Source organism: Terrapene carolina, unplaced genomic scaffold (genome assembly GCF_002925995.2).
Source record: "Terrapene carolina triunguis isolate 2854851 unplaced genomic scaffold, T_m_triunguis-2.0 Scaffold132, whole genome shotgun sequence".
In the NCBI taxonomy this organism is placed as follows: Eukaryota; Metazoa; Chordata; order Testudines; family Emydidae; genus Terrapene; species Terrapene triunguis.
In genome coordinates this window covers 24,475,736-24,493,749 of record NW_020664483.1, presented here as the reverse complement: position 1 = coordinate 24,493,749, position 18,014 = coordinate 24,475,736, and the positions used below count along the sequence as shown (strand labels likewise).

The window sequence follows — 18,014 nt, the reverse complement described above, 5'->3', positions numbered from 1 at the left end:
CCTGAGCCCGATCCTGCACACTGCACCTCCCTCCGGCACCCCAACCCCCTGCCCCAAACCTGCATTCAGTTTCCCCACCCAGTTGTGGTCCTCGGCCCAAAAAGTTTGCCCATCCCTGTAATAGAACATCTGATGAAGAATACAGTTTCCTTCAAATATATACTAGGAATGATTGCTCTCAAGAAATTTAAAACAGGTTTGGTGTAGATGTCATAAGATTGTCTACACACCCATGCTTTACTGCAATTACTGAGGATTTGTAAGGTATATCAGAACTCCATTCCCTAAGCTGAATTTGCTGCTCTGCGGGAGGAGGGTGTTGTAAGACCTGAGTTTGAACCATTTCCTAGATAACTTACAGAAAGGTACAGACTAAGTCATCTTCTGATTTTTGTTCTTGTTGGCAAGATAGAAGGCATGAACATTCTTTTATCCCTTTCAAGGGGCCAACAAAATGCTAATACATATATTTTATTCATAGTGGGAATTTTATTGACAAGCAATTTTCCACCAATATTTTATTCAAGTATTCTTTTATTATAAAATCCGTAGCTGCAATTGACTTTTTCATGGATTTTAACATGACAATTTGATTTTTCATTCATTCATTTCATTCCCCCATACTTCATCCCACTACAGAAGTTACTGATTTTTTGATAATTTACTAAAGCAGGCAACCAAACAGAAAATGCTATCAAGTTGTTACTGTCTTCTTTTAAAGTGTTCAACCTCAGCAGGCTTTCTTCTCTTGTAGGAGATGTTGAGATAGAGAGCCCTAATCTTCACATTTAGCTACCTAAATTGATTGCCAATCCCATATTTGGTTCTTAAAATTGGTTCTTACTGTGTTAAAAATGGACATGCCTTAATGGCTATTTGAATATCCAAATGCAGAATTGGGCCATCTAAATGAAGAGCTTAACTTTGCAAAACTGAGCCCAGAGTCTCTACATTATATGTAAGGCAGGGTCAAGAAGTTGATTTCAGGGCTTTTCGGACTGGGCAACATGAGAAAAATCCAGATTGAAAATTCAGTAAGCAATGCTACCCACTTGGTTTAATGGGTGGGAGACTTGATTGGATCCGCCTGGTACATGATAGCTTTAGATAGAATGAAAGGGGGAATGTATGCAGGGATAGGCCTCTCCTCCCCCTGCATGCTCCTCTGCCAGTTGGCCAGCCAGATATAGAAGTGCCGATTGGCTCCTTGCTTCCCATATTTCATTAATTTAAACCCTTGCCCAGGGTTTCTTGAGCCTCTTGCTCCATTTTAGCTGAAAACACCCTTCATCCCTGTAGTTATATAGTATTGGAACTGTGGTGTTAAGATGCTGTGGGTCTGACCAATCACCTGGTTTTAGGGGTCAGAAAAGAATTTTTCCCATAGGAGCCATATTGGCTGAGGCCTGATAGGAAGGCAAAAAATAAAAAACCTCACAGTCTCATAGAGACAGAGGTTAAATAGGAGTAGTTAAATAGGACACTAAACTGGACACTAAACTGGGAGGAGTGGTAGATATGCTGGGGGGCAGGGATGGATACAGAGGGACCTAGACAAATTAGAGCAGGGGTAGGCAACCTATGGCACGGGTGCCAAAGGCGGCACGTGAGCTGATTTTCAGTGGCACTCACACTGCCTGGGTCCTGGCCACCAGTCCGGGGGGCTCTGCATTTTAATTTAATTTTAAATGAAGCTTCTTAAACATTTTAAATCCCTTATTTACTTTACATACAACAATAGTTTAGTTATATATTATAGACTTATAGAAAGAGACCTTCTAAAAACATTAAAATGTATTACTGGCACTCGCACCCTTAAATTAGAGTGAATAAATGAAGACTCGGCACACCACTTCTGAAAGATTGCTGACCCCTGAATTAGAGGATTGGGCCAAAAGAAATCTGATGAGGCTCAACAAGGACAAGTGCAGAGTCCTGCACTTAGGACGGAAGAATCCCATGCACTGCTACAGACTAGGGACCGAATAGCTAGGAAGCAGTTCTGCAGAAAAGGACCTAGGGGTTACAGTGGACGAGAAGCTGGATATGAGTCGACAGTGTGCCCTTGTTGCCAAGAAGGCTAACGGCATTTTGGGCTGTATAAGTAGGGGCATTGCCAGAAGATCGAGGGACGTGATCATTTCCCTCTATTTGACATTGGTGAGGCCTCATCCAGAGTACTGTGTCCAGTTTTGGGCCCCACACTACAAGAAGGATGTGGAAAAATTGGAAAGAGGGCAACAAAAATGATTAGGGGGCTGGAGCATATGTCTTATGAGAAGAGGCTGAGGGAACTGGGATTGTTTAGTCTGCAGAAGAGAAGGATGAGGGGGGATTTGATAGCAGCTTTCAACTACCTGAAAGGGGGTTCCAAAGAGGATGGATCTAGACTGTTCTCAGTGGTAGCAGATGACAGAACAAGGAGTAATGGTCTCAAGTTGCAGTGGGGGAGGTTTAGGTTGGATATTAGGAAAAACTTTTTTACTAGGAGGGTGGTGAATCACTGGAATGGGTTACCTAGGGAGGTGGTGGAATCTCCTTCCTTAGAGGTTTTTAAGGTCAGGCTTGACAAAGCCCTGGCTGGGATGATTTAGTTGGGGATTGGTCCTGCTTTGAGCAGGGGGTTGGACTAGATGACCTCCTGAGGTCCCTTCCAACCCTGATATTCTATGATTCTAGGATTCTAGGATTTAGAAATTTACTATTAAGAATTGTATGAATGCTTAGTTTGTCACAACTTGTGGTGGTGTCCACTCTGGATAGAAAAGGGCATCCAGAAATAAAGATGCGATTTTGCCGATGGACCTATGGGAAAGGGAGAGATCTGAAGTCTTTGCAGACTAAGGTCCTTCTTTGGTACCTTTGTCCCCTTCACTGGTGAGAGTAAAATAATTCAGCAAATGAGCTGAATCCTAGGAGTAGGCAGTGGAGAGTCTAGCCTGAATTATAGGCTATATGGCAGGAGCCCTACAAACCCTACAATAGACCCACTTAAATGCTTGCAATGGCAAAATGTGGGTAGATAGAATTCGTCTCCGATGTTAAATTTAATAAAGTTGTGGCCTGCCACTTCAAATCCATCCCTGTGTCTGTCCTCATTCACTTCTGTGCCCGGATCAATAATCAGGATTAAAATTTGCTGGGTAACGACACTATCAACCTGGAATTATAGTGTAAATTCTTTCAAAAGCACCTAAATCTAAGGAGCCTATGTCCCATTTTCAAAAGGTACTTAGGCCTGGTCTACACTAACCCCCCAAGTCGAAGTAAGGTACGCAACTTCAGCTACGTGAATAACGTAGCTGAAGTCGACATACCTTACTTCGAACTTACTGCGGTTCAGACGCGGTCCACACGCGGCAGGCAGGCTCCCCATCGACACCGCGGTACTCCTCTCGCCGAGCTGGAGTACCGCAGTTGACGGCGAGCACTTCCTGGTTCGACTTATCGCGTCCAGACCAGACGCGATAAGTCGAACCCAGAACTTTGATCCCCAGCCGCCGAACTAGCGGCTGGGTGTAGACCAGCCCTTAGACACTTAGGAGTCAATGGGACTTGGGCTTCCAAGTGACTGTCACTTTTGACTCCTAAATCCGTTGGACATGTCTGAAAATTTTACCCATAGTTCAGTAACTCACCTTATGAATCCTAAGTCATTGAATAAAATAGTATGAACAACTGCACATTTTTACTTTCACTTTAGAAACAAATAGCATCAGAAGCTTTGCATGTAAAAGAGGGAGCATAATAAACTGGCAGAATAAATGGTGAACTGAATGATCTGAAACTTAAACCTAGAACTAATCAATTAGAGATTCATTTATTTGTGAAGTTTTCAGTGACAAATGTTTATAATGATATTTTGAGGTTGAAATCACTTTCATTTGCATATTTCTGGGACATGGCACATCAGTTTATGTAGTAGAAAGGAGTCTCTTCTGACAAAGCAGATGCCAAGCCTGCCTCCCGTGGTGTTCATCCATAGGTACTTTATTAATACAGACACTGTCGGTATCCCAGAGATAGAAATGATTCATCATTTTCCATATCAAATAAAACCCATCACTTACAGTTCTTAAAAAATACATGACTTTGTATAAATTCATCTATGGCAACTGCTCAGGTTAAAAAGGAATCTAATTTTGCAAATATATGTAGGCAGATCCACAAATTAGCAAAAATATTGCATATTTAAAAAGATAGCATGAAATCTGATTGTAATGTTAGGCTTGACATGAAAATAAAAAATAAACTTAATCACTAGATTAAAACTGTGGAAAATGAAAAAGTAACTATAAAAATGTATGTATGCCTCTCTACCTCCCAAAACCTAAATATGATCTGATTACCCTTTTCCTTGTACTAGTTTTACAGCAGTGTAACTTTTTTGACTGGAGTTATTCCCAGTTTACACTGGGGGAATGGAAAGTGAGACCCAAAAGTACAGAGACTTAAAATTATGTTGAATCAATTATTTAATTTTTATAATAAATTCTATTGCCTGATTCATGATTCACTATTACTAGTGTAAATAATTTACAATAAAAGTGAAATCTCAGCCTGTCTGTGATATAGACATATATTTGGCTTTAAAGTGAGGGTTGTTTCTTGTAATGAAGGACAGATGTGGTTTAAAAATAACTCTTTTCCTTATAAAAAGGGCAGGAAGGAGGATGATTTGTGAGGCAAATATACTCTGATGGTTAAAGCACAGAACTGATAAATGGAAAATCTGCATGTCACTTCCACTTTTGCCACAGATTTCCTGCATACACTAGAGTCACTTAGGCCAGTTCTCCTCTGGAGAAATGTACTGAAATTTAAAAATAGAACCGCTGAGAGTCATGGTGTAGATAAGGCTGTGGTTATGGGAACCATTTATATCACTATTTTAGTTAAGTCTGCTTAAAAAGACTTTGATGGTCAAAACAGTTCCAGTCACAGGAGCCTATCCTAATCTAAATTTCCCACAAGTTTTAACACGGGGGAACCTGTGTTAAATAAAGTTGGATTTTTTGGGGGGTAAATTTCCCCATTATAGACAAAGCCTAGGAGACTGATTCTGTGACATGATGAGCACACTCAACTCCCACCATAGGCAGTAGGAGTTCTGGGCATTCAGCGCTTCTCAGGATTGCCCCTGCATCTCCCAGTGCCTCAACTTCCTTATTTGTAAAATGGGAATAATTATATTTGCCTTACCTCATAGAAGTGCAATTATAGCTTTCTGTTTAGCTTTATAGCTAGATAAGCTATGAAGTGCCTTCAGTCTTCAGACTGAAGATACTATGTAAGTTCAAAATATGGTTGTTATAAAGGAATTTTTAAAATTCCTATTCTTTATTATGTTGGATATAACTTTGTCTTGTTATTACTGGTTACCTAAAACTACTCTGTTCCTTGTCAGGTTTGTCCATCCGAAGTGTTTGTTGGAAAGGAGACAGACTTTTAGCGGGGACACAGGACAGTGAAATATTTGAGGTGATAGTGAGAGAAAGAGATAAACCAATGCTGATAATGCAGGGTCATTGTGAAGGGGAGCTCTGGGCCCTGGCAGTCCATCCAAAGAAGCCTTTAGCTGTCACAGGCAGTGATGATCGATCCGTACGGTAAGGCTGGAGCTCATTTACTGCTATATATTCAATTAGTCATGTACTTTTAACAAGAACATTTTTTAACCAATATTCTTTTTGAAACGTTTGTCATTTCTTTAAAAATAGGTTTAGTGGTAAGTAAAGAATTGCAACAATTTCCCAAGAAATCATAAAACCTTCAGCTTAATTAAGATAGTATTTTTTCTACTTATTTCCTTGCAGCCATACCTTTGAATCAGCCCTAGTGCACACATTCCGTAAATCATGTAAAACCCATCGGAAATTGCCTATAAAAATTTAGGCTTAAAGCATGCTGAATTTCATTTCTTCCTGTGGCTAAAATGGAAGGCATTACCCTAACATATTTAATCACTGATATTGTCACATTTTCCTCTTGTATTTATGAGCGTATTAAACAATTTGTCCCCTATTCCCCAAAATACTTGATGAGGTCCAATTTCTCTTTAGTATACACCACAATTGGAAATTATTAGGGCTGTCAAGTGATTAAAAAAATTAATTGCGATTAATCACGCGATTAAAAAAATTAATTGCACTGTTAAACAATAACAGAATACCATTTATTTAAATATTTTTGGGATGTTTTCTACATTTTCAAATATGTTGATTTCAATTACAACACAGAATACAAAGTGTACAGTGCTCACTATATATTTATTTTTGATTACAAGTATTTGCACTGTAAAAAAACAACAGAAATAGTATTTTTCAATTCACCTAATACGAGTACTGTAATGCAATCTCTTTATCATGAAAGTTGAACTTACAAATGCAGAATTATGTACAAAAAATGCATTCAAAAATAAAACAATGTAAAATTTTAGAGCCTGGTCCCCTCAGTCCTACTTCTTGTTAAGCCAATTGCTCAGACAAACAAGTTTGTTTACATTTGCAGGAGATAATACTGCCCGGTTCTTGTTTACAATGTCACCTGACAGTCAGAACAGGCGTTCTCATGGCACTGTTGTAGCCAGAATCGCAAGATATTTATGTGCCAGGTGCACTAAAGATTCATATGTCCCTCCATGCTTCAACCACCGTTCCAGGGGACACACATCCATGCTGATGATGGGTTTTGCTCGATAAGAATCCAAAGCAGTGCGGACCGAAACATGTTCATTTTCATTATCTGAGTCTGATGTCACAAGCACAAGGTTGATTTTATTTTTTGGTGATTCGGGTTCTGTAGTTTCCGCATTGGACTGTTGCTCTTTTAAGACTTCTGAAAGCATGCTCTACACCTTGTCCCTTTCAGATTTTGGAAGGCACTTCAGATTCTTAAACCTTGGGTCGAGTGTTGTAGCTATCTTTAGAAATCTCAGATTGCTACCTTCTTTGCGTTTTGTGAAATCTGCAGTGAAAGTGTTCTTAAAATGGACAACATTTGCTGGGTCATCATCCGAGCCCCATATATCATAAAATATATGGCAGAATGCGAGTAAAACAGAGCAGGGAACATACAATTCTTCCCCCAAGGAGTTCAGTCATAGAATCATAGAAGATCAGGGTTGGAAGAGACCTCAGGAGGTCATCTAGTCCAACCCCCTGCTCAAAGCAGGACCAACACCAAAAATCATCCCAGCCAGGGCTTTGTCAAGCTGGGCCTTAAAACCTCTAAGGATGAAGATTCCACCACCTCCCTAGGTAATCCGTTCCAGTGCTTCACCACCCTCCTAGTGAAATAGTTTTTCCTAATATCCAACCTAGACCACCTCCACTGCAACTTGAGACCATTGCTCCTTGTTCTGTCATCTGCCACCACTAAGAACAGCTGAGCTCCATCCTCTTTGGAACCCCCCTACAGGTAGTTGAAAGCTGCTATCAAATCCCCCCTCACTCTTGTCTTCTGCAGACTGAACAAGCCCAGTTCCCTCAGCCTCTCCTCGTAAATCACGTCCCCGAGCCCCCTGATCATTTTCGTTGCCCTCCGCTGAACTCTCTCCAATTTATCCACATCTTTTCTGTAGTGGGGGGCCCAAAACTGGACACAATATTCCAGATGTGGCCTCACCAGTGCCGAATAGAGGGGAATAATCACTTCCCTCGATCTGCTGGCAATGCCCCTACTTATACAGCCCAAAATGCCGTTAGCCTTCTTGGCAACAAGGGCACACTGTTGACTCATATCCAGCTTCTCGTCCACTGTAACCCCTAGGTCCTTTTCTGCAGAACTGCTGCTTAGCCAGTTGGTCCCCAGCCTGTAGCGGTGCATGGGATTCTTCTATCCTAAGAGCAGGATTCTGCTCTTGTCCTTGTTGAACCTCATCAGATTTCTTTTGGCCCAGTCCTCCAATTTGTCTAGGTCACTCTGGACCCTTTCCCCATCCTCCAGCATATCTACCTCTCCCCCCAGCTTAGTGTCATCCGCGAACTTGCTGAGGGTGCAATCTATCCCATCCTCCAGATCATTAATAAAGATGTTGAACAAAACTGGCCCCAGGACAGATCCCTGGGGCACTCTGCTTGATACCGACTGCCAACTAGACATTGAGCCCGTTGATCACTACCTGTTGAACCCGATGATCTAGCCAGCTTTCTGTCCACCTTATAGTCCATTCATCCAATCCATACTTTTTTAACTTGCTGGCAAGAATACTGTGGGAGACTGTATCAAAAGCTTTGCTAACGTCAAGATATATCATGTCCACGGCTTTCTCAATATCCACAGAGCCAGTTATCTCATCATAGAAGGCAATCAGATTGGTCAGGCATGACTTGCCCTTGGTGAATCCATGTTGACTGTTCCTGATCACCTTCCTCTCCTCCAAGTGCTTCAAAATGGTTTCCTTGAGGACCTGTTCCATGATTTTTCCAGGGACTGAGGTGAGGCTGACCAGTCTGTAATTCCCCGGGTTCTCCTTCTTCCCTTTTTTAAAGATGGGCACTATATTTGCCTTTTTCCAATCGTGCGGGACCTCCCCCGATCGCCACAAGTTTTCAAAGATAATGGCCAATGGCTCTGCAATCACATCAACCAGTTCCCTCAGCACCCTTGGATGCATTAGACCCATGGACTTGTGCATGTCCAGCTTTTCTAAATAGTCCTTAACCCAGGGGTGGGCAAACTATGGCCCGCGGGCCACATCCGGCCTTCCAGCCGGTTTCATCTGGCTCTCAAGCTCCTGCTGGGGAGTGGGGTCTGGGGCTTGCCCTGCTCCCGCACTCCAGCTGGGGAGCAGGGTCAGAGGCCGCTCCGTGTGCACATGCTGAGGCTCCTGGAAGCAGCAGCATGTTCCCTCTCTGGCTCCTACATTTAGGAGCAGCCAGGGGGCTCCGCATGCTGCCCCTGCCCCAAGCACGACCCCTGCAGTTCCCATTGGCCAGGAGCTGCAGCAAATGGGAGCTGCAGGGGTGGCGTCAGCGGACGGGGCAGTGCACAGAGACAGAGAAGAGACATGCCACTGCTTCCAGGTGCTGCTTGAGGTAAGCACCGCCCGGAGCCTGCACCCCTGCCCCCTCCTGTGCCCCAACCCGCTGCCCCAGCCCTAATCCCTCTCCCGCACCCAACCCCCAACCCCAACCCGGAGCCCCCTTCCACACCCTGAACTCCTAATTTCTGGCCCCACCACAGAGCCCACACCCCCAGCAAGAGCCCTCACCCCCTCCTGCACCCCAACCCCAATTTTGTGAGCATTCATGGCCCACCATACAATTTCCATACCCAGATGTGGCCCTCGGGCCAAAAGGTTTGCCCACCCCTGTGTTAACCTGTTCTTTCACCACGGAGGGCTGCTCACCTCCTCCCATACTGTGTTGCCCAAGACAGCAGTTTGGGAGCTGACCTTGTCTGTGAAGACCGAGGCCAAAAAAGCATTAAGTACTTCAGCTTTTTCCACATCATCGGTCACTAGGTTGCCTCCCTCATTCATTAAGGGTCCCACACTTTTCCTGACCTTCTTCTTGCTGCTAACATACCTGTAGAAACCCTTCTTGTTACCCTTCACATCCCTTGCTAACTGCAATTCCAGTTGTGCCTTGGGCCTTCCTGATTACACCTCTGCATACTTGAGCAATATTTTTATCCTCCCTAATCATCTGACCAAGTTTCCACTTCTTGTAAGCTTCCTTTTTGTGTTTAAACTCACAGAAGATTTCTCTGTTAAGCCAAGCTGGTTGCCTGCATATTTGCTATTCTTTCTGCACTTCAGGATAGTTTGTTCCTGTGTCCTCAATAATGCTTCTTTAAAATACAGCCAGCTTTCCTGGACTCCTTTCCCCCTCATATTAGCCTCCCAGGGGATCCTGCCCATCAGTTCCCTAAGGGAGTCAAAGTCTGCTTTTCTGAAGTCCAGGGTCCGTATTTTGCTACTCTCCTTTCTTCCTTTTCTCAGGATCCTGAACTCAACCATCTCATGGTCACTGCTGCCCAGGTTGCCACCCACTTCTACTTCCCCTACCAATTCTTTCCTGTTTGTAAGCAGTAGGTCAAGAGGAGAATGGCCCCTGATTGGTTTCTCCAGTAGTTGTAGCAGGAAGTTGTCCCCAACACTCTAAAAAACTTCCTGGATTGTCTGTGCACTGCTGTATTGCTCTCCCAGAAGATGTCAGGGTGATTGAAGTCCCCCATTAGAACCAGGGCCTGTATTCTGGAAACTTCAGTTAATTGTCCAAAGAAAGCCTTGTCTACCTCATTCTCCTGGTCTGGTGGTCTATAGCACATGCCCACCACAACATCATCCTTCTTGCTCTCGCTTCTAAACTTAACCTAAAGAGTCTCAGCAGGCTTTTCTCCAGTTTCATACTGGATCTCTGAGCAACCATACTGGTCTCTTACATACAGTGCAACTCCTCCACCTATATCAGGTGTACAGGTACATCAAATTTATAACCACACATAAAATTACCAGACATTGGAGGACATGAAATAAAAAAGCTAAGATCCGCATAAATCATTGTGTGTAGGCGGTGCAGGTATAAGATCATTATATATTAGTTATTTCTAACTTTGCTAAACTTAAACAATTCAGGCTGAAATTTTTCATGCCAGGTGTCTGCCTCAGGCTGAAAATTTCCAAAAATGTTAGTTAATCCAAGTCAGCCATGTCAGAGAACAAGATGAGGAAAAAATACACTGTTTTATCTGTGTTAACAAAATTTTTTTACAACCAATTCATTGAAAATTTCCTGTGCCTCCATGCTTTGGAGCAGGGACTTAAAATTTGGCAGGAGGGCAGTCACCATACTCTCAAGGATGTATTTGTTGCCATGCCTGTGAGAATTTGTGAAAATTTGGCCAAGTTAGATGCATTTGAAAAGTTGCACCTCTCACAATCTCAGTAGAGACTTGTTAGTGTTTGGCAGCTGAAGTCACCAAATATTCCATCTGTACTAAGCATGCTCCATCCCCTCACAGCTCTTATGGCTCCTTCCCCACAGAGTGATAGAGTATGCTTTATACAGGGGCTACAAGGGCTGAGAAGGACTTTCCCTATAATTGGTCCTGCTATTTGCAGAAGGTCACCATAAGGCCCTTCCCTTAAAAAAGGGAAGAAGGGGAACTACAGGCCAGTCAGCCTTACCTCAGTCCCTGGAAAAATCATGGAGCAGGTCCTCAAGGAATCAATTATGAAACACTTAGAGGAGAGGAAAGTGATCAGGAACAGTCAGCATGGATTCACCAAGGGGAAGTCGTGCCTGACTAACCTAATTGCCTTCTATGATGAGATAACTGGCTCTGTGGATGAGGGGAAAGCAGTGGATGTGTTATTCCTTGACTTTAGCAAAGCTTTTGATACAGTCTCCCACAGTATTCTTGCTGCCAAGTTAAAGAAGTATGGGCTGGATGAATGGACTGTAAGGTGGATAGAAAGCTGGCTAGATCGTCGGGCTCAACGGGTAGTGATCAATGGCTCCATGTCTAGTTGGCAGCCGGTTTCAAGCCGAGTGCCCCAAGGGTCGGTCCTGGGGCTGGTTTTGTTCAATATCTTTATTAATGATCTGGAGGATGGTGTGGACTGCACTCTCAGCAAGTTTGCCGATGACACTAAACTAGGAGGCATGGTAGATACACTAGACAGTAAGGATCGGATACAGAGGGACCTAGACAAATTAGAGGATTGGGCCAAAAAAAACCTGATGAGGTTCAACAAGGACAAGTGCAGAGTCCTGCACTTAGGACGGAAGAATCCCATGCACTGCTACAGACTAGGGACCGAATGGCTAGGTAGCAGTTCTGCAGAAAAGGACCTAGGGGTCACAGTGGACGAGAAGCTGGATATGAGTCAACAGTGTGCTCTTGTTGCCAAGAAGGCTAACGGCATTTTGGGCTGTATAAGTAGGGGCATTGCCAGCAGATCGAGGAACGTGATCGTTCCCCTTTATTCGACATTGGTGAGGCCTCATCTGGAGTACTGTGTCCAGTTTTGGGCCCCACACTACAAGAAGGATGTGGAAAAATTGGAAAGAGTCCAGCGGAGGGCAACAAAAATGATTAGGGGTCTGGAGCACATGACTTATGAGGAGAGGCTGAGGGAACTGGGATTGTTTAGTCTCCAGAAGAGAAGAATGAGGGGGGATTTGATAGCAGCCTTCAACTACCTGAAGGGGGGTTCCAAAGAGGATGGAGCTCGGCTGTTCTCAGTGGTGGCAGATGACAGAACAAGGAGCAATGGTCTCAAGTTGCAGTGGGGGAAGTCTAAGTTGGATATTAGGAAACACTATTTCACTAGGAGGGTGGTGAAGCACTGGAATGCATTACCTAGGGAGGTGGTGGAGTCTCCTTCCTTGGAGGTTTTTAAGGCCCGGCTTGACAAAGCCCTGGCTGGGATGATTTAGTTGGGAATTGGTCCTGCTTTGAGCAGGGGGTTGGACTAGATGACCTCCTGAGGTCCCTTCCAACCCTGATATTCTATGATTCTATGATTCTAAGGCTAGGCAAAGCAAATGAGAGCAAGAATCCTGCATATAAAATGCTTGAATGATCTCAAGGTATTAAAATATTTTCTGTTCTGTATTTCAGTAAAAATATGTAACTACAAAAAAACATTTTGTAACTTTATTGAAAATATGGGTGAGATTCTGTACTGTGCCTCTTAAAGGCACAGCACATAACTTGCTGCCCGGGGGTAGGGAGCCAAAGGTGGCTTTAAACTGCTTTAACATCTTCCTAATCCTAATCTGCTTCTTGTATTGGAGAGGCCACCAGTGTAATTTAAGCCTCCACCCTCCAGAGTTATCTGTCTAAAGTACAGCAGCCTCCTTGGGCTATCTTATGAGTCACTCACTGTGGACGTGCCTCTCTCACCTCTCAGCACACCTCCTACACGATGGCTTGTGAGGGGATCTGCGGGAGGCAGCCTTACAGTTTCTTCCACATTGCCTGTGCCAGGGCCTCTTTATTCAGTGTTAGCCATTTTATTCTGCATGACAGGGCTGAGCAGGGATGAGCATCTTGCCCTGATCTTAATTTCTGTATTTATTAATACAGATTTGCTTGGGGGTGGGGTTGCATTTTTTGCAGTACACTTTAAATTTGCAAGCACAATCTGGGAACAAAAAAGGGATGTAGCTTTTAAATGAAAGCAACATAAGATTTAAAGTTATTACAGACAGGGCTTAAATTCTCAGAGATTATTTCCTGGAGCTCCTCACACACCCCCATTTGGGGCTCGGAGCTTCAGCCATAGGGGGGAAGTGCTGGCTAGGGCTCGGGGCTTCGGCCCCACGGGCAGGAGGAAGGGCAGGGAGGTGCCAGGGCTCCCACAGGTTTGAAACATTTTCCAGAGCTCCAGTCTAGTGAGCTCTCACTGAATATACAGATATAATTATAAATCACAAAACAACAAGAAAATTCACATACACTGTACTCACCGAGTAATGCTTGGAAAAATGAATCTGTTCCCATCTACCTGTGTCACTTTAATTTGATTAATGGCTGGTCCATTCACATTTAACCAAACTTTAAATTTCTTTTGTGTATGTAATCCTTACAGAATCATAGGACTGGAAGGGACGTTGAGAGATCATCTAGTTCAGTCCCTTGCACTCATGGCAGGACTAAGTATTATCTAGACCATCCCTGACAGGTGTTTGTCTAACCTGCTCTTAAAAATCTCCAATGATGGAGATTTCATAATCTCCCTGAGCAATTTATTCCAGTGCTTAACCACCCTGACAATTAGGAAGTTTTTCCTAATGTCAAATCTAAACCTCCCTTGCTGCAATTTAAGCCCATTTCTTCTTGTCCTGTCATCAGAGGTTAAGAAGAAAATTTTTTCTCCCTCCTCCTTGTAACAACCTTTTATGTACTTGAAAACTGTTATCACGTCCCCTCTCAGTCTTCTCTTTTCCAGACAGAACAAACCTAATTTTTTCAATCTTCCCTCATAGGTCATGTTTTCTAGACCTTTAATCATTTTTGTTGCTCTTCTCTGGACTTTCTCCAATTTGTCCACATCTTTCCTGAAATGTGACACCCAGAACTGGACACAATACTCCAGTTGAGGCCTAATCAGTGTGGAGTAGAGCAGAAGAATTACTTCTCGTATCTTGCTTACAATACTCCTGCTAATACATCCCAGAATGATGTTTGCTTTTTTTGCGACGGTGTTACACTGTTGACTCATATTTAGCCCGTGGTCCACTATGTCCCCCAGATCCCTTTCTGCAGTACTCCTTCCTAGGCAGTCATTTCTCATTTTGTACGTGTGCAACTGATTGTTCCTTCCTAAGTGGAGTACTTTGCATTTGTCCTTACTGAATTTCATCCTATTTACTTCAGACCATTTCTCCAGTTTGTCCAGATCATTTTGAATTTTAATCCTATCCTCCAAAGTACTTGCGACCCCTCCCAGCTTGGTATCGTCCGCAAACTTTATAAGTGCACTCTCTATGCCACTATCTAAATCATTTATGAAGATATTGAACAGAACCGGACCCAGAACTGATCCCTGCAGGACCCTGCTCATTATGCCCTTCCAGCATGACTGTGAACTACTGATAACTACTCTCTGGGAATGGTTTTCCAAACAGTTATGCACCCACCTTATAGTAGCTCCATCTAGGTTGCATTTTCCTATTTTTGTTTATGAGAAGGTCAAGTATCAAAAGCTTTACTAAAGTCAAGATATACCATGTCTACCACTTCCCCCCATCCATAAGGTTTGTTACCCTGTCAAAGAAAGCTATCAGGTTGGTTTGACATGATTTGTTCTTGACAAATCCATGCTGACTGTTACTTATCACCTTATTATCTTTTAGATATTTGCAAATTGATTGCTTAATGTTTTGCTCCATTATCTTTCTGGGTACAGAAGTTAAGCTGACTGGTCTGTAATTCCTCAGGTTGTCCTTATTTCCCTTTTTATAGATTGGCACTATATTTGCCCTTTTCCAGTCTTCTGGAATCTCTCCCGTCTTCCATGAGTTTTCAAAGATAATCGCTAATGGCTCAGTCAGCTCCTTGAGTATTCTAGGATGCTTTTCCTCAGGCCCTGGTGACTTGAAGACATCTAACTTGTCTAAGTAATTTTTAACTTGTTCTTTCCCTATTTTAGCCTCTGATCCTACCTCATTTTCACTGGTATTCACTATGTTGGACATCCAATCAGAACCAACCTTCTTGGTGAAAACTGAAACAAAGAAGTCATTAAGCACCTCTGCCATTTACACATTTTCTGTTATTGTTTCCCCACCTCATTGAGTAATGGTCCTACCCTGTCCCTTGGTCTTCCTCTTGCTTCTAATGTATTTGTAGAATGTTTTCTTGTTACCCTTTATGTCTCTAGATAGTTTGATCTTGTTTTGTGCCTTGGCCTTTCTAATTTTGTCCCTACATACTTGTGCTATTTGTTTATATTCATTCTTTGTAATTGGACCTAGTTTCCACTTTTTGTGGGACTCTTCTTTGATTTTTAGATCATTGAAGATCTCCTGGTTAAGCCAGGGTGCTCTCTTGCCATACTTCCTATCTTTCCTATGCTGTGGGATAGTTTGCTTAGTGGGATAGTTGCTTATGTAACCTTATACTTCCTTATTATGACAAATTAAAATTCCAGTTAGAAAACTGAAGTATAACATGGAATAGATAATGAAATTTTCTGATTTATCCCCAATGTTTTAATAGTTTGTTATTAAAGTTGTTAGTTAGTTTCAGAAGTCCTGGAAAGAGTTACCTGGGACTGTAATAGAGAAAGTATTAGGCCTTTTAAATTTTATATCTCCACCCCCCTTTATTATGCATAGCTGCAGCAAAAAGTTCAATGGCCAAATTAAAAATAAGGCTCAAATCTTGCAATGATTTACATATATTTCAGTTTTATGTACTGTGAGTAGTTCCACTGACTTCAGTAGGACTATACACAATGCATAAAGCTAAGCACCTGCACAAGTTCATAAGAAAAAGGCAGGCATCCCTTGATGGATGGGAAACGATCTTGAAACTATCCCATAAGTAATAACTTCAGCCTCAGTGGGCCAGATTCTCATCTTGACTAAACCCAGATCAACTGGGATATTTTGGGTTTACATTGATATGACTGAGATCAGAATATATGACCCATTATCTGTGTGCTGCAACTTAAGGCAAAGCACTTTTCTCCTAAAAAATCATTTCCAAAATAATCCCACCCACTTGTCTCAAATGTTTCTGCTACTAATTAGATCACCATCTCTTGATCCATTTTGTTTTCATTTGTATTAATTATGTCCAGGAAGAAAGCCGTATGTTATTTGAAATATCCTTGTTAAAGGAAATACAGCTCCTTAATACATCTTAAATGGGCTTCCCTCCATTCAAAGAAAAAATTGATAGGATCTAATGTGATCTTCCCATTCTTTTTTCACCCCCCACCTCCTAATGCACTCTCCTCCTTCTCAGCTGTCACTGAGAGTTCTTGCCCACTCTCTTTTTCCAACCCCTCTCCTGCCTCAGGAACCCTCCTTCTCCTCTCTCCTTATCTCTCTTGCCCCAACTCTACCCCTCACTTTTTTCCTCAGTCTCTCATTCTCATTAGGTTTTCTCTATAAGCATACCTTGGTCTCCCCAATTTTAAAGAAACCCACCTCACACTGAAACTGTTGCCCAATCTCTCTTCTCTTCTTGATCTCTAAAGTCCTCAAACACACAGTCTACAAATGTTGTCTCAAGTTCCTTTCTTCCAATTATGTCCTTGATCCTCCCAATATATTTTTTGCCCTAAACGCTCCTTTTACAACAGGAATGTGAGAAAATAAGCAGAATTTTAATGGAGGCACAGCACAGAATTATTTATTAGAGCTGTTCAATGGACCTCATATTTTCCTTTGTAGTGCATGTATAATGTCAATAGTTTCGCTGTAGAAGTACTGAGTGACTATCAATTTGGCAGAAGCTCTCTATTATATGGTCTGCGTCTCTTGGTTAAACTCTCTGTGTTTCTTTACTTCTGCATTTGTAAGATGGGGATAGATACAGATTCATAAGTTTTATGATTTATGATTTATGGATTGTTTGAATATTATTTTATATCTGTGCTTTTTCCTGCCATTAAATGTATTGAATGATCAGTAAAGCTTCCAACATCAAAACTGTTTCCTTCTGTGCTGGTGTGGTTGCTCTGTAGAGCATCCTCTCCCAAGTCATTCCTGTTCTCTGACTCAGGCCTTGGCTACACTTGCAGATGTACAGCGCTGTGAGTTAAACCTGACTTCGTACAGCTGAGTAGGGAAAGCGCTGCAGTCTGTCCACACTGACAGCTGCCCAGCGCACTGTCGTAGCCACATTTGCAGCATTTGCTGCGCCATTGGGAGCGGTGCATTATGGACAGCTATCCCACAGAGCACCTCTTCCCATTCTGGCGCCGTGGGTTGTGGGAAGGGGGCGTGGGTGCGGGGCATTCTGGGTCCTGTCCCAACGCCCCGTGATGCATCGCTTTGCATCCCAGAAATCCCTTTGTTTCCGTCCACCTTTGGAGCCATCTTTCAACGGTTTCTGTGCAGCGCCATCTGTCTGCGGGAAATGGAGCCCGAACTGCTGAGGCGTATGCTGACTTATCTCGCCAGCACATCACGTTTGGCTGTCGAACTATTCCTTAAGATCCAAAGTGACAGTGAGAGTGAGGACTCCGACGATGCTATCGAGCCGCGTTACGCATATGACACGAAATTGCTTGTGGCATTCACGGACATGCTCAGCACCATGGAACGCCACTTTTGGGCTTGGGAAACAAGCACCGAGTGGTGGGATCACATCGTCATGGTAGTCTGGGATGATGAGCAGTGGCTGCAGAACTTTCGAATGAGAAAAGCCACTTTCATGGGACTGTGTGAGGAGCTCGCCCCCAGCCTGCGGCGCCAGGACACGAGATTGAGAGCTGCCCTGCCAATGGAGAAGCGAGTGGCTATTGCAATCTGGAAGCTGGCAACTCCAGACAGCTACCGGTCGGTCGCAAACCAGTTTGGAGTGGGAAAGTCGACCGTTGG

General features: G+C 43.1%; 1 protein-coding gene across 2 annotated transcripts in view; it reads left to right on the top strand.

Annotated features, from left to right (window-relative positions):
* Nucleotides 1-18,014, top strand: part of EML6 (EMAP like 6) — a 321,992-nt gene that overhangs the window by 137,859 nt on the left and 166,119 nt on the right. For both annotated transcript variants that reach the window (XM_024215452.2, XM_026653192.2), the window contains exon 7: nucleotides 5,408-5,609. In XM_024215452.2, the coding sequence (XP_024071220.1) occupies nucleotides 5,408-5,609 (202 nt within the window). The remainder of the gene's footprint in view (nucleotides 1-5,407; nucleotides 5,610-18,014) is intronic.